The 23,383-nt window shown below is 40.4% G+C and overlaps 1 protein-coding gene across 4 annotated transcripts; it reads left to right on the forward strand.

Annotated features, from left to right (window-relative positions):
- The first annotated feature begins 7 nt into the window (after nt 1-7).
- Nucleotides 8-22,608, forward strand: mtmr1a (myotubularin related protein 1a). 4 transcript variants are annotated; one of them, XM_088649167.1, is made up of 18 exons: nt 8-312; nt 2,349-2,454; nt 4,010-4,033; nt 5,043-5,066; nt 8,347-8,412; nt 12,056-12,131; nt 12,678-12,772; nt 12,996-13,103; nt 13,427-13,528; nt 14,343-14,426; nt 15,132-15,281; nt 16,189-16,377; nt 16,637-16,822; nt 17,254-17,460; nt 17,901-17,993; nt 18,249-18,362; nt 18,508-18,684; nt 19,037-22,608. In XM_088649167.1, the coding sequence occupies exons 1-18, from the start codon at nt 182-184 to the stop codon at nt 19,199-19,201; spliced, it is 2,097 nt and encodes a 698-aa protein (XP_088505293.1). In that variant the 5' UTR covers nt 8-181; the 3' UTR covers nt 19,202-22,608. The 4 variants fall into 4 exon arrangements, with proteins under 4 accessions (XP_088505293.1, XP_088505294.1, XP_088505295.1 ...); XM_088649169.1 differs by lacking the exon at nt 8,347-8,412 and having other exon boundaries at nt 9-312; XM_088649168.1 differs by lacking the exons at nt 4,010-4,033; nt 5,043-5,066.
- Nucleotides 22,609-23,383: the final 775 nt, after the last annotated feature.

Raw genomic sequence — 23,383 nt, forward strand, 5'->3', positions numbered from 1 at the left:
ATGAGGATATGGCTGCTTCCTGGATTCGGCGCTAGCGGTTCGCTGTCACTGGAACAAAACAAACACAGGAAATCTTTGCGTAGCTTGCCCGGAAAAAAATAAAAGACGCCCATATCCGTCCATTGCACTAGGAAAGCGTAGCCTGCATTAGGAAAATAGGAAGGAAGGAAACTGGCAAAGGATGGAAAAGGTTCCAGGCGGAGGCAGTTACGGAGCGGAGAGCCCTGCTCCCCCGGCACTGCCCTCTAGGAAGCCTGCTCGTCCGCTCGTGGGACCCGGTCCCAGACAGCCCAGCGAGGAGACTCTGGACAGGTAAATACACAGCACTCGGCAGCGCTTTGCTTTATCCTATAAGGGCAGCAAGACGGCCGTTGAGCTTAAAAATTAAGAATTGGATACACAATGGCTTGGAGACCGTGTCTGTTCGGTGCACGGCTGCAGGGTGAGAAATATTTTCTCCGTCTCCTATACCGGGTGTGTCGGGCTCGTCGACTCTGTCTTTTGCAATCAAGGATCGACAGTAAGTGATGCCTTACTGCTCCAGTTGATAATCTGGAACAAGGGAAAGTACGAGTGTCTGCTGTCAGCAGTCCAGCCACTGATAATAGAATATACGGGACTAAAGCGCGATTCATGCCAAGGCTGTATTTCCTAATGAAGCCATCCCAAATCATCATTTTCTTTATTAATTATGTCAATGCGTCGATGTTTTGTGGAAACATGACAAGCACGTAAGGATTTTCGGATCTAAGATCTAGGAGTTAAGGATCGCCCTTTCACAGTGATTTGACTTTTGTGAAGTACTTGATAAGTTCCTGTAATGTTCAAAACCCATGTACTGTATTTCAACTGGGGCTGTAAATAGTTTCTCCTGAATTCATGTTCATATGCAAAAAATGTTTGATACATTTAGACAACTAACAAAAGTGGGTGAAAGTGTGTTAACAGAGAATGTGCTTTGCTGCCTACAGTATGTGTTGAGATCTCAATAGGAGACCTCTGAAACATAAAACAGATTGTTGCTGTAAGTGGTGTTGGTAGACCAGTAGGAGGTGCTGTTCTCTATGTTGTAGAATTTACCATCCAGTGTCCCAGTATGGTGACAGGAGACACTACTTAAGGAAGTGCTATGCTTTAAATGAGACATCGAACTGACAACTTTACTATTTGTTCCTTAGTCTTCGCCTCATTCAATCTGGCATTGGAGTGGGTCCCCTCTTATACGTAAAACTCTTTGGGGTCCTTCAGGATGTTTGTTCTGAAGCTAGTATTTCTTAGAGGGTTAATATTTGCAGCCAATTCTTAGTACTGTAAGTAGAAATCCTTGCTCCATAACATCTGCCCTTTTGATTATTTTTAGTAAAGATCATGTTACATTTACAAGGTAGTGATATTTCTGTGTGGACTTGTGGATAGCAACACTCTAACAACAGATAACACTCTAAATATCAATCTGACTTGTTTGAGTAGCACTTTGGTTCAGATAATTTGTGTTAGGAAGTTGTGAAATGAAGACTCTTGTATGCATTTAGGTCCATAGCAGTGCCAGACTGCAAAGTACTGAATATTGAATATGAGTTAAATGCTTAAAAGAATACAGTACTGGCAGTCATTGAATGTTGCAATACCAGCGTAGGAATCTCTCAACTTCAAATACAACTACACTAAAGTTAAAGAATTGTCATAAGTGGTGTGTTTTGAGGCCAAATGAATAAAATCAACAGAGAAGGAAAAGGCACCTTTGCTTGTTTAAGATGGATGAATAGATGGAATAATTCAGTCTAGGATAGACTGAATACCTGTCACAGTCCTTGCACTCCTGTTTATGCCGAGAGGATACGTCACAAAAAGTACTGGGAAGGGGAGAGAGTTGGGTTGTGATTTCTTCACAGCAGCTACCTGTGGGGCCTGCTAGGTGCCTGCAGGCCAGTGTGGGGGTCAGTAGGCGTCCATTCACTGCCTGGAACCTCTGTTCTGCTCTGTCTGCTTGGGAAAACCACTTGATTGCATCAGGGCCTGGCTGCAGCTGAGAGTCAGCCGGGATGAAAGTCGGTGGTTTGAAGTTGGCCCTTTCACTCTGGCCGAAGATTATTTGCAGGTCAGAGGCCAGGAAAATCAAGACCTCCAGACATCCGTGTGTGCCATTTTCTTACACAATTAGATAATAGGACTGAAACATCTGCAGCTGGCAGCTAGAAACCAACATGAATGATTCTGTTTTAATGGGAGTCTTGTAAGATCCTGGCTCTTTTTACATAGTAAGCTAGAAATGTTTACCATATAATATCTCACCTTATAATCTCTCCCATGACACTTACTGTGATAATAAAAAACATCTCTCATTGCAGCCCCACAGGATCCCATGTGGAATGGTGTAAACAGCTGATCGCTGCCACAATCTCCAGTCAGATCTCCGGTGTCGTGCCCTCTGACCCCGTCTCCCGGGATTACAAGGTATGAGCTGCCCATCAGACCAGTGCACTGGGGTGTGTGACAGCCAGATTCTTAATGTAATTGATGGGACTGATTGGATCTTGCATAGTTCATCGTTTATGGTCACGCCAGGGTATATGCCATATTGGAGAAAACCTGTTTGTAGATTTGATAGACATGTGTTTAATGTTTGTCCCTCATACACTGTCACTCCTTGAATTATGTGAAGTTGAGTATTATATGATTCACTTGCTTAATAAAGTAAAATGTGCTTCCCGATTACGTTACATGTTGTTAATCTCATTATTGTTGTTGATCTGGAAATTTCAGAATTGAATTTGGATAATTAGGGATTTGTAGATTCATAACACCTGTTTCCTTTAACCCTAAATGACTCCTTCTGGAATCTTGAAAGTTAACGGTTTTATTCTGTTCATTCATTCTTTTATTCTTTATTTCCTTTACCCTTTCTTCCTCCAGAGTGGATGCAAGGCATGTCTTACCTGTACCAACAGCTTTGCATGACAGTTTTCTTTTCCATTTTTTATCATTCATTGCTGATGATATCCTAAGATATAAAAATAAGGGAGGTGTGATGGCACAGTAGATACCACTGCAGCCTATGAGCTGCTGTGTTCTGTGTTCGGTTCCAGCCGGGGCTGCCTTCTGTGGGGAGTTTGCATGTTCCACCTGTGTCCCACATGGGTAATCAGTGTCTGTATATTATGTCTTGGTGGGAGTGTGCCGAGTGATGCACTGCAGTTCCATTCAGAGTGTAGCTCTGCCTTCCAGGATAGGCTGACTTTCTGCAATGATTTGTGATGGTGGATAGATGGCTGGAGTAGCAAAGCACTCAAATAAGAAAACAAGCTTTCGTTTTGCGTTTGCAGAGCAAATACAGATGCAAAACAGTGGTTCTCTGGCGTTTAGACTTAATGATGAACATAACCGTGAGAAATATACTACTGTATTTAAAAAAATAGAATTGTATTTTTTAGGAAAATAAACAAACGGTGAAGATGTGTTGGGGTTCAAAGTTTTTCCTCTTTAATCATTAATTTCACATGTGTTTTGGGCATTAAGTAATGAGAAACGCTCAGGTGATGTTTTGAGAGAACTATCTGGCTGACATTTAGTTACTTTGGACTTAACCAGTTTAACTTGCCTCATGCTGAAGAACACTGGGTAATAGATTTAGTACTTTTGGGTTTTAATGGGTAGTAGATTTAGGTTTTTCACTGGACTGATGATGGCTGTATAAAAATCTAAAGAAAATGCAAATGAGCAAGATGATTTGGTGCCCATTTCTTTGGTGTAATTGCTCTTGATCCTCAAAGAACCTGGAAAAATCTGCAACTATAGTATAAATAGCAGACATAATGAGACATATTAAGACGTTTGGGTTTTTTTGCCGAATCAGAAGTGTTGCCTTCAGTGCCCTCTCTAAGCTGTAGCATTGGAAAAAGAGGCTAGGGATGACAGCCTTGCTTGGGATTTAAGATCTCCTCGACTGCTTTGTTCTGGGCTCTGCAGTCTTATCAGGAAGGTTCATAACTGCTGTGTTTCTGACTAACAGGTTGGAAGGATGCCGGACTTGCGGGTAAGACTGACGCAGTGTGTGCAGAGCCTTCCTGTCTCATGCTAGTGCTAAATGAAAGATGCGGTGTCTGTGTGTCTTCTCTTTTCCTGTCGCAGAGCAGCTGTGTGACAGAATGAAACTCATGTACCTCATCTGCAGGCAGAGAAATGTAGGCTTGCGGGCTTGTGCTTCCTTGTCACCGTACGTCAGCACTGCGACACCTTAAAGGGCAGTGAAATTTAGCCAATACACTTCCAAGAATGGTGGCAATCTGGGTGGCAGTGTTCATGGCTGCCACTGGTCACACTGCTTGTGAATTTCTCTCCTACTGTAAGTAGGGGTGATTCTAAATTCATCAGGGCATATCTCTCTGCTTACTGTTACTCTGATTCTGTGCACTTTTGAAACATGTATGCAGTGCCTGGCAAATTCGGCTCATTTAGATTTTGTTTATAAAGGGCTTCTACAAACAGGTCAAATACTATTTAGGGTATTCCTAAACTTTACCGCTACATTTTGGATTTCTTAACCATAGGTTAGAAAAGATAAATACAAAATATAATTGGTCAGATTGCACGCTACAATTATAATATTAAGAAGTGGCTTTTTTGTTAATGATACAAGACCTACTGTTTTAAAACCACATCTCTTTGTTCTTGATTCTTGTAAACACTCTAACTTTGCAAAACCCATCCAAAAGGGAGGCTCCTGCTCCTACTGTTTTAGGGTGTGTCAGTAAAAATAGTATTCTGTTATTGAGAGTTGCTATCCAAGACCCTGGGTTTGGAACAGCAGGTCATGTATTTGTGTCTAAAATTAAAACAGCAAGAAGCATCAGTCTGTCCCATTGCAGCATTTACAAGTCTGCTTTACTTTTCAAAGAAGCTTTTATGTAATTTAGCTGCTGAGCCTTTATTTCTGGCTTTTTCTTTGTCTGAAATATTGTTTTTATTTGAACTGAATCGAATGACAATATAAACTACAGTTTCTCAAGTTTTATTGTGTGCTTTCTTCTGTTTGTAACAAACAGGTTTCCAAGAGGCCTGATCTGAGGGTAAGACTGAGGATTAACTGCATCAGGCTGCTTTCTGTCTGTCTCTCAGGCTGATCTTAAATGTTTTTACTTAATTATTAGGAATTTGGTTGTTTATGTTTTTAGCTCAGGCGGATCCTGAATGGCTGAAGTAAGTTTCTCCAGGCTTTTGTTCCCCCTAAGCTCTTAATGACCTACCTCAACCCATTACTGGCTTAATTGGACCAATTGGCAATTTCCCCAGCTCTACAGCTGCTGGTGTGTGAAAGAACCCTTGAAAACCTGTAGACACACTGGCTCTCCAGGATGAGGTTCAGACACTCCTGCTGTAGTGCATGTATTAGTATTCTTGGGCTTTATTATCACCTTGATTTGCTTTACTTAAATGCCCCTCCACTCAAAATACATTACTGATTCATGCCCCCCCCAAAAATAGCCGTGCACTAGGGTTTGAAATTGATCCTGGCCATCATAGGGCTATTGGTTTTTTCATACTACCTTCTTGAGGTTCTGACCAGTGATGTGGATCGTGGTCATGCAGGAAACCAGAAGCACCTGGCTCAAGCCTTTCTTTCGCTCTTATTCCGGGTTCAGGCCGTTCATGTCTAGACTGTAAGGCTCAGTTGGACTGTGAATGAGTGCCTTCAGTTGTTGAGCCACTAATGATTCGCAGATGGTTATGTTTGTGATGCATGTAATCCTAGTTTGCAGTATTGTTCAGTATCACGACTACAACTAAGGCCAATTCTGTCAAAAGAATAGGGGAAGATTGGGCTGATGAGCTTTTAGAACTCTACATCCTGTTCACACTGTTCTTACTGGTCATCAGAGTTTTTGGACAGGGTTCCTAATATTTTGGACACTGAGTACATGCATGAAGAGCTGGCCCTGCTTTGACAGTATGAGTCTTCACAGATTGCTCTTCCTCCAATGGGTAGTGGAATAGTCCCTTCAGAGTTGTAATGGGAGAGTGGCACAATGCTGTCTTTTCCTGAAAATTGAACATATCTTTTTTCAGAATGCCCACTGGAGAGGTAAGATTGTCATACTATCTATTCCATTTAGTTTTCTCTACTGGAATAGCATGGATACTTTGGAGCTTTTGCTGCATGTTTCGATTTAAGGGTTAATTAGAGTGAGCAGATACAGCAGAGGCTTGGCTGCAGTTTCTGTCTTTCACTACGTGCAGTATTTAACGTCCGACATCTGGCTGTACCAGAGGAAAGGCCCTTGACAGCCTGATACATTGGTCTGCATCAACTGCAAAATGTGTAGCTGGTCAGTCCAGTGAACATTAGAAAGATTGTATGAACCTGAGTCTAATTATTTTTAGCAAGAAAGTGGATCAATTTGGATTTCAAGGTGCTGTCTTTTAAACACAGATAATCATTACCATTAAGTATTGTTTCAGTGTTTTTTGCTCATGTGAATAGAGCTTAGGATTTGAAAACTTCTGTTGCAAAGGGGGCCCTATTGAATTTCTGAACTACATAGTTTATTTCCTTGTTTATTTGAGTTTCACTTATGAACAAGACCCAAGAGTATTGTGATAATCTTGATACCATTTGTGTGAAAGTGGATTTGTTTCACAGTAAAAAACACATTTTTTAAATAGATGTTATTGTGTGTGGGGAGTAGGACTATTTTGGCAGATTTCCCAGGATTTTGCAAATGCTGTTAAGTGCTTTATCATTTTTGTAATTGTATTAAGATGTAGACAGTTATTGTTTGTTGTGATTTACCTCTTTTATTGAAAGTGAAGCAGGGATTAGGGGTAAATTATGTATCACCAAATTCTACAGCACGTTGTTTTGACATCTTATCTAAAGAAAGATACAGACCCTCCATATGACACAGGGTGATAGGAGACTGATAGATCTGGCAGTTATGGAACCCAATACCTTCCATAACTAGGTAAGATTCTTTTGTGGTACTGATTTACTGTCATTCTTCTTTACATAAATGCAGCCAAGAGGTCTGATAATAGTCTGTAATAATTCTGCTTTTCTTCCAGTCAAAACGAGTAATTGCCAACAACCTAGTGAAAACTCACAAACATAACCGGTTTTCCAGACAAAAGCATGGTTTGAAATAATTCTGAAATTATAAGGTTGATCTCGTGGCCAATCTGGTAATTAAAACACTATGTAAACTGACCTCATTGCCTCTGAAAACTCAGTCCCACAAGGAGGGAAATGAAAGGCAGTTTGGTTGGTTCTGAACATCGTGATGGTTTTATAAATCCGAACAGTATCTTGGCACTGTTGCCACTAATCATGTGATTTTGAATACTTTGAACATTTGGTGTTAAATAATTTGTAAATGGACAAACAAAACTTGTAAAGTGCGTACTGCAGTAGATATTGTAGAGAAAGCAGTAATTGTAACATTGAGTGCTGATGAACAGATGGCCGTGTGTTTTTCACAAGGTTTTACATAAAGCTGTTTACAAAAGTTTCATCACAGCATTATGTGGGCTATACACATCATAACATTGCATGCTGTTGTATACACCAAGTACTGCAATATACAGAGTAGTTATAAAAAGTCTCTTAATCATATCCAGATGTCACTGTGTCTCTTCAACTGGGAATATTTGCACTGTCATTCTCTTAGTCCTTAGTCCTATCTGTGTACCATGTCAATATCAGGCAAATTGGATGCATGGTTACAGTGCTTTTCAAAGCTAATTACAATACTTTATTAACCCACTGTCAGTCAAAATACACTCTCTTTGATTTAAGTGTTGAGATTTGGTTTTCAGTATTGAAGCACATTTAACAGATTTCTCTCTTTTTGCATAGGGTGGTTTTCTCCCTGTACGTGTCACTCCCTGTCACCTGCAGTCTCACTTCTGTATAAGTGAGAAAGCACCGGTAGAGATTATTGCTATTTGGACAGCTGCTGATGTCTGGAACCAGTTGTTCTCATCCAGACCATTTGGAATCTGGGCTACTATTGCAGTTACACTGGATATATTTGACTACACATGGAATTGTACTAGGAATATTTTATAGCAGCAGTCATATCAATAAGAATATTTTATCTGAAAGACTACTCTATGTGTCTCAATAATCAGCATTCTTTTTTGCTTCTCAAAGGGAATATTATTAACTCAGCTAACTGCTTTTTCTGATGGGCTTTCAGGCTGCACAGTGATGTCTAACCCTGGCTTCTCTCTTCAGTGCACAGTACGACTCTCCTTGGGTCCGCTGGGTTTCTGGGGTGGTGTCTGACCTTTGAACTCTCTCTTTACCGGCGTTGTCTCTCTCTGTCTCCCCCCTCTGCGCTCCCTGGCCAGGAGCCTGCGGACGGAGCCAACGGCTGTCACTCGGACACAGACTCTGAGTTCGCTCCTCACTCTTCGGCAAGTCTCTGCTTCCTTCTTCACATTTCCTGCACAGCTGCACAAACCGCTTCAGTGGGTTTTACAGTACAGAACAAGATTAAATGTCCTCATTCCAAACCCCTCTATAGCAGTAACACAAATCATCACCACCCTCGTGTTTATCGGTAATTCCAGCCATAAATAGGCTGAAATTCAATTTTGTTTCCCCAGGTGCACCTAATGTAGTCTTCTTAACTCTCAGCACTAAGTTTCCATCTGATTTTAAGCTTTGGATAATCTTCCCCTCTTGCAGCACAGAGCGGTTTCTGGGTTGCAGGTGAAAGGGTTGATTTAGTTCTTCTAATTTAAGAATAGAACTGATTTATACTGTTCCATCTAAGGCTAAGCTGAAATTTAACAGCCTTCTATAATCTTACATTTTAATAGGAGAAATTCATAGTTTTCAGAAAAGCTTAATAAGCTTTAAATTTAGCATTAGTTAAAATTAATGTATCTTCTTAAAAAAACCCGGTACAGACATTGGCTTCTGTAATAAATAAGTAAAACGGAATAAATTTAAGCATTTGGTCGAGACTTTTTGCTAGAATTACCGAGTCCTACACCCTCCTGTCACCCCTCAAAATGACGAGGTAAGAGGTTTGTGCAGGTGGGTTCAAGTTCAGAATCAGGCCAGGCCGACAAAGCTTTTGCTCCAGCTAGCAGTATAATTCAACAACAGCAGTGCCTCCGCTGTTCTTACTGACTTTTTCTTACCTGCACAGCGGCGGCTGTTAAAAATCAACATTTTTAAACTGGCGGCATTTTATTACTTTGGACAACTGATTAAAGATGGACGATTTTGCCCATTTTACCACATATACCAGTATTTAGAAAAGGGAAAGTATGGCACAGGTATGGCAGCATAATGCCAAAATATTCTGAAGAAAATAATTTAATTCTGCACTGTACTCCAAGAGCAGTACTTTGTTCCCACTAAATGCTAGTAGGACCAGATTTTACCATTTTCCAACTTTTGTATAGTCTCTAAAGCCCATGTAAATCTTTGACATTCATACTTGTGAGTAGAAATATGTGGTACTTGGACTGATTTCTCCATTTTCTGCACTGATGTGAACCGGATCTTCAAAATCTTTGCAAGCCTGGCCTTCCAAGCTTTAATACTAACCCTTAATGCCAACTTACATGCATGCTTATCCAGTAAAAGAATTAATAATGTTCTTTGTTGTGGCATGGTGCTTCAGGGTTTTCTGTGTGTATGAATGAGGTAGTGGTAGAGAAACGCTGAGAGCATTCTAACAAAAGTTGGGGTAATTTTTTAGTCAGAAAAACTGATGCTGGGAAACGTGCTGAATGATTTTGACTTCCTTTTAATTAAATACTTTTTCCAATATGATTAAGTGGGATGTGTATGTGTTCATACCTCTGGACCTTTCAGTAGTGCATTAGAAGTGCTATGAATTAGGTATATCAGGTTTTCGGCATGGAATCATTCAAAACATATATCATGTCAGTGCACAATAAGATCTACAGATACAGCGAGGATGATAATGCCCTCCATTGGGAATATTGCTCTTCACTAAAACCACATAAACCTGAAGGAAGTGCAAGATGCACATACATGTCTTTTTCCCTGGTCATATTCAGCTGTGTCATGCTGATGAGCTCTATTGGGGACAAAAAACTATGCCTGGCTGCTGATTTTAACTTCATACAGAAAAAGAAGTCTGCTTAGATGTTTTCTGCTTTCTAGAAGTGTGAAATTGACAGAACTAAGTGTTGTTCACCCCCCCCCCCCAATTCTCTATTATTTTCTTGAGTGTCATAAATATTATTTGTGCTTGACCATTACATCTCTTAATTGAATAATCATTCTGTCAAGTGAGTATCTGATAGGGTGATTCAACTTATTTAACACAGTGTAAACCAATAATTTTAGAAAAGATGTCCTTGTCAAATATACATTTAGTTTAACAATCCTAAACTTATTACACTTTAATCATCCACCATCTCTGCATCTTTATTTTGCATTAGTTTTAATAAACAATTAATTGTGCATGTTAAAGGTTTGGGGAAAATATTTATATTTTTCAGAATTGTACTACACCCTTGCAAAACCTTCACTTGTTTTGTTTTGAACTTTTGCATTGCTGCAGGAATGTAATTGTAACACTGGATATTTTCATTTTCAGATCTTGAGCTGTCTGTAGGTAGTTGATGTGCACTGGCTTTAAAGTAGCCCCACACCCAAAAAAAAATAAGTCACAGGATTTTAAATTTGGAGAGTACGTTAAAACCAATCCCAGCCATTAGATATTTTTTTCTGTGCAATGATTTGCAATCACCCAACCTGTTAAACTCTATTAAAAGCTGTAGTGGACGAGACTAAATAAAATAGCTGGCATTTACTGTTGCACACATTAAACGTTCTGTGAATTTTGAAAAATTATCAAATCTTTTCTGAAGGCTCTGTATAAAAACTCCTTTATGTATAGTATGTAGTATTGCTTTCAAAATGCAGCAATTAGATAAATGATCCTGATTATGGCAAAATATACAGTACCAGTGATGTATTGAAATTTTAGATCCACTTCGTTATCATCCAAAAACACAATATAGAGGATTTCGTGAATCTGGTAGTTATGTTCAGCTGCTTTCCCACAGTTCATTAGGGATAAGACGGTATCGTTTCAAAGTGCAGTTTCTTTCAGCGCCTCCAGTGTGGCTATTAAGACACTGCAAGTACATTGCATACCATATTCGGAACCCAGTGTGCATTGTGCGTTCCTACAGGGTTTGCCAAATGTAACAGCTAGGGTCCCTGTTAGAGGCAGATTAAGATTTAACTGACAGTTTTTGCTAATTGATATTATAGGGGAAATTAACATAATTAGTTCCAGCTAAGTGGTTTTTAATAAAACCTGTTTTTCAAAACCTGTCGGCCAGTGCTGCAGAACTTGACTCTGGGATGGGATGGTGTTATTAAGATAAAGAAGTGCCATGGGCAGTGATGCAGTTCCAATTTTCATTCATATTGTATATGTCCATGCAGATTAAATGTATCCTCTACTCAGTAGAATTATGGGACCTTAGTTTTCTGTTGTAGGCAGTTAAGTGTGTACTCTATATAGGCAGGGACCTTTTTGAAATACGTACAGTGTATGGTATGCGCTGGTGGGCAAAAAGCTAAAAGCACTTTTCCCATTTTTTATTCAGCAATTTTGAAAATAAGCTTCAAGCAGAAAATTGAAATCAAGTGAGGGTCAATGATAAAGAATTTCACTGCAGCATAATACAGAAAACAGGTTCCCCCAGGGCCGCTATTGAAAGCCTGGGGGATAGTCCATCATGGCACTTAGCAAGTGAAATTTAAGACAACCACATGAATCCTCTGCTGGCTTATAGGACAAGCCAGGGTAACGTGAGAAATGTGAAAATCTGCTGAAAGATCAGTCTCCTGGTGTAGTCTGGGCTTTAGGATCGGGCTGTTTTTTAATGTGGGTAAGTGACGTAAGTGCCCTTTGAGACAGTGGTGGTGTCCAGTTTGCATGCACTGGCACACACCTGCGGTGAAGCTGTGTGTATGTGCACTGGCCGCAGTTCCAGCACACTGCGAGGTACAGAGCAATGATTCCACTTAACTGTGGGTTTGGATCAATGCCAGGCTCTGAGGGACGGCAACAAACTGGCACAGATGGAGGAGGCACCGCGGATTCCAGGAGAGTCCATCAAAGCCATTGGTGAGTGCCCGCCTCTCAGCTCACCGTCGGGACTGTAACGTAGTTTTTGTATTTTCAGTCGTATTAAAGCTGTTCTACCCAAACTTACAAGGCAGATATGAATGTGATGGTCAAGAGAAAACGCAGAAGCAGAGCTTTGCTAGGGTCACTGGAAAGAGAGCGTTCTGTGTTTTTGGCCGACTGGATCAGTGACTGTAAGCTGTCCTCTTAGAGCACTACAGGACTGTGAACTGAAGCTGAACTTTTTAAGAAAGTGAAATTCAGAAAGTTTAGTTTTTGATCAGTTTTGTTCAACTGATTCAGCTCTTTCATTACCTACAATTAGCTTTAATTTTGTTATAAATATGTCAGTGTAAAAATATCAGTACCATCAGAACTTAATACCATTAAGATAAACTCTACAGTTGCCACAGTCCTAATGTCAGAAGATGAAATAGGAATTGGTTTTAAAGAATTGCAATGAAATCTGCACACTGGAGCAGGTTTCGAGACTAACACGGACCCTGTGGTAGTTTCAGCATAAACGAGGTTCTCTTGTTTCTGCAGCTAAAGATGTGATGTACATCTGTCCGTTCACTGGTGCTGTAAGTGGTACCCTCACTGTCACAGACTACAAGCTGTACTTCAAGAGCATGGAGCGGGTAAGGACCTTTTATGGCCTCTCTGTTGGTTATGCTCTGCCTAGTCCATGGCATGTTTCTGCATTTGAACTAATTCAAGTTACTAAATCAATTGTACTGCAGTTTATTTTCATTGGCTGTAGGTGTTGGTGAACCTAGTTAAAGCAGGCAGAGCAGTGAGTCTTTCTTAAGAGATTATCGCTGTACACTTCTGCTGTTGTGTTCTCTGTCGGAATAACGACAGGAGCCACCTTTTGTATTGGATGTCAATCTGGGAGTGATCAGCCGGCTGGAGACCATTGGAGTGCAGAGTCATGGAGAGAACTCCTGTGGCATGGAGATAGTGTGTAAGGTAAAAAAGTCTTAGGATTTTTTATTTTTTATTTCATGGTGTCTGCATTTTTTACAGCAAATAACAAGATTCTATACAAAGTTTTGCTAGTAGTAGACTATGAAACTTTCAGAGTGATACTGCTTCATATTACCATCTAAAACATGAAGGTCTCCAGAACAGTGGAGACCAGCAGGGCACATGTACTGTGTGAGTAGTAGTGTTGAAATAGTTGTTTCAGTGAATTGTGTAACACTCTTTTCAGTACAGTAAAATATATTTTCTGTGCATTTCATTTCATTTGTGCATTTCATTTCATTGTGCATTGTTTATTTTGATGACAGGATATGAGAAACCCCAGGTTCGCATACAAGAAGGAAGAGCAAAGCAAGCTGGAGATTTTCGAAACCCTCACAAAACATGCTTTCCCCCTGTCTCAGGATTTGGTGAGCCAGCAGGCTTTGCTTTTTGATCAGTAATACAGCTTACTGAGATTCACTTATTCAGAAAGCATTCTATAATGATTAGATGTAAGGCCTGCTTATGTATCACATTATAGGTGAACAAAGTCATTGCTATGTCTTGTAATGATGGGCTACAAGCATATTTGAAAACTTAGCTCTTGGTGCTATCTCAAATTTGCTAATTCACTTTAAACTGTATTTTAACTATCGTTTACTAGGATGTTTGATTATTCAGTACACTGAGAAGAAGTGTCTCTAAATTTAGTTTATAAACTATTTTTTCACCAGATGATAAATAGTAAATTGATTTGTTTTAGATGTAATGCCCCAATACTTTTGTTCCTGACAATACGAGTTCTAAGTGTAAATAACAGGAATAATTTCTGACCATCTAAGGTGCACATCCCTGATGCCTGTAAATATTACTTAAAGTCAACATTGATATAGGCATAGGCCATTTAAATAGTGACTTTTTTCTTGAACCATAGAGTTAAATTAACTTAATTTTTATATTATGCATTTCTTTAATATTCTAATACAGTATTTGATATATGTGAATAGAGTATTCTGTCCTCATACCTTTTAACATTAAATACATCAAAATCGGAGAGTTTCAAGTTACTGTAATCAAATTATCCATGTAATTAAATTAGAATTTTAAGTGATTAGCTTTATTTTTCCTGTCTCTAATCTGCGATGCTTGCGCCCAGTGATTTTGGAACTGTACACAAACCCGAATCGTGTTAGAACTCTTGTAGCAGGACTGTCAGTCACATCCTTTTGTGGTGTTTTTCAGCCACTGTTCGCATTCCTTTACAAAGAGATGTTTCCTGTTGATGGCTGGAAAGTATATGACCCTATAGCTGAGTACAAAAGACAGGTAAAGACAGAATGACTTTTCGCATGAATACAATTCCAGTTTGACTTAAAACAGTATAACCTTAGCGAAGGTCAGCTGAGGGTTCTACTCTCAGGATTTCCGAAACAAATCTGGAGCTCAGATGCATCAGTGTTAAAAATGTTTGTTACAAGAAATTCCTTCCATTGTCAGATGCGTATTCTTTTTGAGGGTTACAGCCCCCCTGGAGTCCATCCAAGAAGCACAGGGGCACACAAGCAGAGTCAGGTCTACACCCTAGTCCTCCCCAGGATTTGCGCACACAAACACACACAGGCACAATACAGAGATGCCAATTAATGTGGGAGGAAAGGGGAGTACCAGAGAAACCTAATTCGAACATAGGGAAAATGTGGGGAATTTATCCTGGGTTGTCTGTCTTTGAAATTATTTTTGAATTAAATGTTTTCACTGAAAATTGTTTACCTCGTTCACGATCTCATCATCCAGTCAAGCAGTTCAGCCCCAGGGTTTCGACTGATCGCTCAAGAAAATTAGAGGCAGCGAGCTCATCTGCACCCCTATAAGCATATCGGGGCTCAAAAAATCAATTAACCTAGTATGAATTACTTTGTTCACACACCAAAATATATGTCAGAATGTACTTAGCCTAATTATAATGAGTTAATTCATCCTCTGTGGAGCCTTGATGGCAGTTGTCCTATGTTTCACCTTCCTCTCTTTCAGGGGCTGCCCAATGAAAGCTGGACGATCAGTAAAATCAACAGTGGTTATGAAGTGTGTGACACGTACCCCGCGCTCCTTGTGATTCCCACCAGCATTCAAGATGAGGATCTGAAAAGAGTGGCTGCTTTCAGAACCAAACAGCGCATCCCTGTGAGCTCACGTGAACAATTGTACTATGTGTTCCGTCACTATGGCCAGTCAAGCCAAAGCATTCTTGCTGTCTGTCCCTAAATTGCCAGTTTGCTCACATACAGCATGATTCCTGACTTTCTCCCTCTCCTGAAGGGAGGTGCAGTGTTACTAGCAGTAAATGTTTTGTGCCATTCCCAGAGTTGTTTTGATCAAGAAAACTTACATTTCATCCTAGACCCCAGGATCCTGTGTTTGGTGTTGGTCACACAGGGATAAAGAGACACTAATGAACATAGTCCATGTTTTTCTAAATTTGAGGCAACCAGAGCACCCCTTGAAAACAGGGGGAGATCATGCAAACTCTGCACTGAAGTCCCTATCCACAATCGAACCCAGGACCCAGGAGGTGTGAGGCAGCAAAGCTTTGCCCACTTTGCCCACTGTGCTGCCTACATGCAATGGAAGATGTAAATATGTACATACAAGAACACGACTAAAAGATTCAAAATAAACTTCAAGAGTTTCAGCTTGCTGAATGTTAAATTGTGTGGAATTCCAGGAAATGGGAGCATGCTGACCAAAATACTCCCAGCTTTTTTCAGGCAGGTACAACCAGAATATCTTGAGTCTGCAGGTCTGAAAAAGCGCACAGAGGGAAATAAAGATGAAAGAGCATCGAGCATGAGGAGCTTTCAATGTTTTGTCAATACGGCCACTTTAAAGTCAATTGCTGACACATAGGTCGTCAGTGTGATGATTTTGCTGTTGGTAATGTTTACAATGCCTCGTGTGAGAAAGTCTTGATCAGAAGTTTGCAGCCTTCTGACTTTAGTTTAAGCTGTGTAGATGAAGGTTCATGTCAGTCTTGCTCCGCGATTTTCAGCCATTCAGAAGTTACCAGATGTGTCTGATGTTGTGGCAATAGGCTTTATCCTGGATCCATCCTGAAAGCCAGGCTACAATCGTGCGATGCAGCCAGCCGATGGTGGGGCCGACAGACAAGCGATGCAAAGAGGATGAGAAGTTCTTACAGACGATAATGGACGCCAATGCCCAGTCACATAAGCTCACCATCTTCGACGCCAGACAGAGCAGCGTGGCGGTAACAAACAAGGTTCGTTTGGGATGTCCTGAACATGAACGTTAATACAGTAGTGTGGAATAGTTTTGTGAATTTTCATTGTTGCAGATGTATTCATCTCTCTTCTTAAAACCTCTTGACTTCGATTTACATTTTGCTGATTAGTTTTACTGTTTCGCACAGAAAAAAACAAACGCAAACACGTTGAAAGAAGTTCTTTCCCACCCTACAGTAAAATGTCTGTGTGGTTCATTGCGCCACAAACTAATACTTCATTTTCTTTTTTCCGCAGACGAAGGATGGCGGGTTTGAGAGTGAGAGTTTCTACCCGAATGCTGAGCTGACCTTTTTGGACATCCCCAACATTCATGTAATGAGGGAATCTCTCCGCAAACTGAAGGAGGTTGTGTACCCCGTGATCGATGAAGCCAAGTGGCTGTCCAATGTGGACTCCACACACTGGCTGGAGTACATTCGGGTAAGACAGCTAGACTGAAGCTAAAGGAACGAGAATGAGAAATGCCATAATCTTTTTTTTTAACTAAATTGTGGCGTACACACTTCTCGAAACATTTTAGACTTCACTTCCAGACAGATCAAAGTTATGGAAAATGCAAAGACAATGAAATGTCCTGGAAGGGTGAAAAGCAATGTCACATTCACAGAAACAGAAAGATTGAGGTATTAATGAGGCTACTTTGTGCACTAACAGTCACAAAGTGCAATTATTGGAGGTAACCTGGAGGATGGTGAGTGAGCGCTGAATGTAAAAATGACAAGGAAAAGCCTTGGAACGTAATCCATCAGGGATTGAGGGCACCTTGAGTATTACTAACACAAAGTAAGACTGCAGTCGGATGAAAGGTCACTTTCTAAATACATGGCTTCACCCCTCTTCTTGCCATCTAGCTGCTCCTGGCGGGAGCAGTGCGGATCGCGGACAGGATCGAATCGGGGAAGACGTCAGTGGTGGTGCACTGTAGCGATGGGTGGGACCGCACTGCCCAGCTCACCTCCCTGGCCATGCTGATGCTGGACAGCTACTACAGGACCATCAGAGGCTTCGAAGTGCTCATTGAGAAGGAGTGGGTCAGCTTTGGGCACAGGTTTGCCGCGGTGAGTCCCGGATGAGCTGGTAATTAAGAAACATTGCATTGCAGGATGGTGATACACCTCCAGCATGCCCTCATCTGAGCTCTCATTGAGACAGCAGGATTAGCCACAGCTCACACTTACTCCTAATTCTAAAGAACTGTTTCTAATACAGTTGTACAGTCCTGGTTCTATAAAGCCCTGGTGTGTCAATGAACTTTCATTCCAACTGAGCACCTAATGAGCTAAACTTGTTTGTAACTGTCTTAACGGGGCCGGTTTAACAACTTCTTCCCCAGATGTTCAGGTGCTTCTGCTTTAAAGAGATTTTTTGAAAACCGCCAGAAACACCATCCCTGTAGGACCTAGATTGGACACTCTTGATTCTGGTCTGTTGTTTTATTGAGGTTACGTACGTGTTAGGATCCTACTGTATGTGTAAGTCTCTGTAACTCCCTCCACAGCGTGTGGGCCATGGGGACGAGAATCATGCCAACTCCGAGAGGTCCCCTCTCTTTGTGCAGTTTATCGATTGTGTCTGGCAGATGATGAGACAGGTAAGAGGGGCACTGAGGTGAGAAACTTGCTTGCAGAGTACGAAAACCCAGCAACAGGTGTTTTAGATGAAAAGCTCTGAACAATTCTTTAATGATTGAAAGAAATTGGAATCTCAGAAGAGAGTCCTATTATTATATCAGAAGCTAACAACAGCAAATGTTGAGGGGTCTGATTTTTCCAGTGTCTCCTTTTAGTATTGAACCTTTCTTTTAACATAATGTTCTGCATCCTAAACAGGCTGTTTTCATTTACAGTTTCCAACTGCCTTTGAATTCAATGAGCTGTTCCTCATCACGATCTTGGACCACCTCTACAGCTGCCTCTTTGGAACCTTTCTGTACAACAGTGAACTGGAAAGACAGAGCAAGGTGCCTTTTGGATGATTTATTATTTATAATTATTATAATTTATAATAAAATTGGATGGGGGACAGAAGGTGCAAAACTACAAAGAACAGTTTAGCCAGCTAATGCACAACTTACAAAAATTCCATTCCTCTCCTTTTTCTCTTAGGAAGTGCACACAAAGACTGTGTCGCTGTGGTCATACATCAACAGCCAGTTGGAAGACTTCACCAATCCCTTCTATGTGAATTATGAGAACCACATCTTGTACCCAGTGGCCAGCCTGAGGCACTTGGAGCTTTGGGTGAATTATTATGTCAGGTGGAATCCTCGCATGAGGCCTCAGGTAATTCATTGGCTCATTCATCTGGAATATTAATCCCTATAAATAAAATGACCTGATTTTCCATAGAAATGAAGCGTTAGGCTAGCAACAGGTACAATAGGTGTCAGTGCGCAGTATATGAGTCATGTTAGAAGAATTTCTGTTCTAAAACATGGCAGACAATAGAAAATTATAGAAATTGTTAAAAATGATAGGAAACCGTTCTCTGTCTTCCAGGCTAAATAGTTCTAAATAGTAGGCTAAATAGTTTGAATAGTTCAAATAATCTTTGTGCCTTCAGTCTTTGAATCTTGCTCATTAATCAATGAACCATACAATAGTGGCTGATGTCCTAATTTTCTCCTTTGACAAGATGCCAGTGCACCAGAATCTGAAGGAGCTGCTGGTGATCCGTGCGGAGCTCCAGAAGAAGGTGGAGGAGCTGCAGAGAGAGGCCACCGCCCACTCCATCTCCTCCTCCTCGGACCGGGGGTCCTCTCCCTCCCATTCCAGCACCCCACTCCACACCACTGTCTGAGCAGACCCCTCCCCCGCCACTGCAGCCTGATCTCCCACCCTGTGTCACTCACACTCTCCTCTGGAAGGAAGAGATTTCACTCACACCGCTGCCAGTGCACAAGGGAAGGGTTTACCAGACAAACAGGTACACAACGGCCCAATCCAGTTTATATTGTAGAAACTGCATCCTCTTACATAAGCACACCAGGTCCTGCACTTCTTTGGAGAGACTAATAGATCTGAACGTCTTCATCAGCACAAACCTAGCTTTCAGCAGGTAGAATCTGAAGAGGTTCAAACTGCTGTGCAATAGGAATTGTCTCCTCATGGAAATGGTTGGAATAGGGTCTCCATCTCTCCTGCAAATAGTTCTAGCTAGAGCTGTACTTCATACCCACCCTGGTGTTATAATTAATTTCCTGTGTACTGCCATTTGTCTGTCTGTTATTAACACTGATCACTTGTCAGTTCCAGTGTCTATGCTAATGACACCATATCCCTGAGCAAAACAAATAAGGAGTTCCTTCCAGGGTGAGAGCATTCATGTAACTCATAATTCCTTACATTGATATGGCGCTTTTTATCCCAAAGGAATCTGAAGCGCTTTACATACAGTATAGACCCACTTCTATCCAACACCGTGGAGCACCCACCTGGGAGACTCATGTCAGCCATTCTCTCAGAAGCCCCACTACACAATAGAGCAATGGGAGGAGTGGGAAACTGCTCCATCTGGGAACTATAGGGATGCTTAGAGAAGAATTTAGACAGGACACCCCTGTTCTTTCGGAAAGTGCCATAGGATCTTTAATGACCATGTCTCATCTGAACGACAGCATCGCCTGCAGCACAATGTCCCCAGCACAATACTGAGGCATTGCTATGGACATGCTGGTCCAGTGGGAAAAATGTCACCTACTGGTCCACCAACATCAGGTCTGTCATCAACTGAGCAGCCCAACGTTGCTTGAGTCCTGATATCTGATGAAGTTGGGCCAGAAGGTGATTGCAGCTTCCTGTTGATAGATAGAGGACAGACTAGGTATTTTGAGAAAACAAATACCTCTTGCATAGAAAGGTTTATGGTCAGGCTCCCCAGAACCCAGTTGTAAGTAATTAATTCTGTGCTGGGCAAGTGATGTGTAAGAGTTTGTATACAAGAGCATTGATCTCTACCTTCTTAAGAGATTTTGAAATGGTTGACCTAATACTGTATATAAAGATAAATATATATATTTTAATGTTTTGCAATAAATATTTATTGTAATGTTGTTCAATTAGCTTCCCAACTCTAGAAAAGGCCCAATCTGTTGCAGTGAAATATTTGGTCCTATTGCATGTTGTACACTAGCAGGTTTAAATTGCACAGCCCTCAAGAGAACATTTGTTTTCACGTTCTGCACACAGGACAATTTCTGCAGCACTTCACACGAAAGAGCAGACGAAGATAAAACACAATTATTAAATCCTAGTTAAAAGATTTATCACACAGAAATGTTTTTAGTCCTGATTTAGCATCTCATGCTTCTGAATGTCAGCCCTGACTATCTCGGGATAATGAGCTACCTCCCATCTCCCCGTGGGAGGCTCACAGACAGTGAAATATGAGGATAGCTCAGATACCTTGATTAATGTGTTTGCTCTAATAATTTTATTTTGTCCTATTCAGTAACCACTCTATTTGTTCAGAATTGCAGCTGAAAATGGGGATAACATTGTTTTTCCTATGCAGCCAAAAACTTTACTATTTTATGGTCCTTTCTACACGCAGACACAATGTGCTCCTACTGTACGTGAGACCTGTAGTATGGACAGTATGTATTTTTTAACTGACTTCTTTCTTTATTGATGATGACTTTGGAAAACAATGTGTATTTAACCTCTATGACACTCAACCCCTGAAAATTCACCACGCTGACCAGAAGAAAACTACTGTAAATCAGTTCTTTCTAACAAATCCCATGTGAAGAAATCACAGTTACCACTGACAATTCAAAAATGTCTATTGAAGCAAAATTAGTAGCAGTCAATTCATTTTCACCAAACAATAAAATTAGACTTTGTGCTTTACAATTAAATGGTACAGACAAATTGGTTTTACAATTATCTGCTCTCGGGTCTTCAGGAGTTTAATAACTCGGCAGCCCCCTGTAATCAAAAGGACCATCACAGTGTCTCTTTGCATCTCAATAAAAACAGTCCTAAATGCCTTCTAACATAGGTTAGCATGTAACATTCTGTTGCATGATTCTTGCAAGGCTATTCACTTGCCTTTAGGGATAGTATAGGATAATATATTTTCATTTTCTACGGAGTAGAAAAGTTTATTTGACCTGAGCTATTAAACTATCAAATGAGTAAGATGAGCCAGATGGCTTCACCTCATTTTCAGCCTTTTTATGATGCAATGGGCAGTTGTATCAGTGTGCAAAGCTGCATATGAACAAGTAAATATTAATCCTACTCTGAAAAAAAGATGGTTTGTTGTTTCTATGTTTTGATTATTGTAGTTTGTATAATTCAGTCGTCTTGAAGATTATAAGGATCTTAATTGAATCCCTGTGGATAATGGGGTACTCTCAGCAGTGCCCTACAGCTATCTAAAATACATTTAAGGAAACTATTGTGACGATAGGAAACACAATATAATAGACATGTCTATGATAACACAATATCACACAAAAAAGTTTGTGGGAGCATAAATCAGCTTGTTAAAGCTGGGTTCCTTCATGAAACAGCTGAGTGAGATCTGTACATCAATTTCCTACTACCTGTCAAACAGACTAGCTGGGCAAATGAATTGCCTACTCTCCTTTTAAAACCTTATATTTTTGTAGAAAAAAATGTTCAAAGGCATTGTATATGCAACCAGTGAGTGTTGGAACCAGTCATCTGTGATACCTGTTACAAAGAACCAATTTAGCCAATATCACAAAAAAAAGTTTAAAGTATGTGCATTATACTTTGGCAAAGGTTTTTTTAAGCAGGATGTTTGGCACCGTTGTTTGATAAATGCAGATTAAATTTTGCTCTGTGACCTGAAACTGACAGTTTCACTTCACTGTATGCCAGTATTTGCTAAAAAGCTCCATCTCTGAAAGAGAGAATATTTCTAATATATCATAACTTAGTGCTTTTTTATTATCCATTTATAATTGAATTGTTAAAATTGACTTCACACAAAGTTCCTTAAGCACATTTAACTCAAAAATGAAAATTATGAAAGCATATATTCTGACAGGCGTTATTTTTTTAATTTACAGTATTTCATGGTTATAATGCAATAATTGCAGCTGAGCATACTGCACCTTAGTGTTTCATGCCTTCATTAAGTCTGTTGTGAGTGATGTGTCTTTTGACTTTAGAGATGTGCCATATCTTTGGAGAAACTTAAAACATTCCATTATAATAAATCTTGAACCATGATAGTATGTCCTGCTATTTCTTTCATACAGAACACTACATTCTTGTTAAACATTCTTGGGAACCAGCACAAAGCTCATCAATTGTAATGCCTCTGAAACAGGCTCTTTTGCAGAAGTCTGCTTGCTGTTGTGTACACAAACGCTTAGAATTTGGAATGGGTTCTTGTGTTAATTTACGTATTCTTCATTTTGAGAATTTAGACTTACAGCACACAGGACATCTCCTCCTTCCTCTCTGTCCTGTTCCACACCTCACTTTGGCTTCAGGTTATCTGTGTGGATTACCTGATTTTATTATTGTACAAAATATATTGAATACCACTACAACTGAAAATAACACAATTCTAAAAACTGGTCGGTGAAAAATCGGTGAAATATATTTCACTTTACACGTCAGCAAAGAGAAAGTTTCAGACAGACTCTTCTTCTTCTTTTTCACAGCCTTAGTCCCAGACTGTCCTGGTGTCAGCTGCTTTGGTTGCTCTTCTCCACTTGTCTCTGTCGAGCACATCTTCCTCACTCACTTCACATACCTCCATATCTTTTCTCACACAATCTATCCATCTCTTTCTAGGCCTGCCTCTTCTTCTGTTACCTTCCACCTCAAATTCCATTACCCTCTTTGTTACTTCCTCAACGTCCCTCCTCATGATATGTCCATACCACCGTAACCTCGCCTCTCGCATCTTCTCAGCCACATCCACCACCCTACATCGTCTACGGATTTCTTCATTTCTGATCTTATCCTTCATTGAAATCTGTAGAATCCATCTCAA

The sequence above is a fragment of the Lepisosteus platostomus genome, chromosome 10, assembly GCF_059453375.1.
Source record: "Lepisosteus platostomus isolate fLepPlt1 chromosome 10, fLepPlt1.hap1, whole genome shotgun sequence".
In the NCBI taxonomy this organism is placed as follows: domain Eukaryota; kingdom Metazoa; phylum Chordata; class Actinopteri; order Semionotiformes; family Lepisosteidae; genus Lepisosteus; species Lepisosteus platostomus.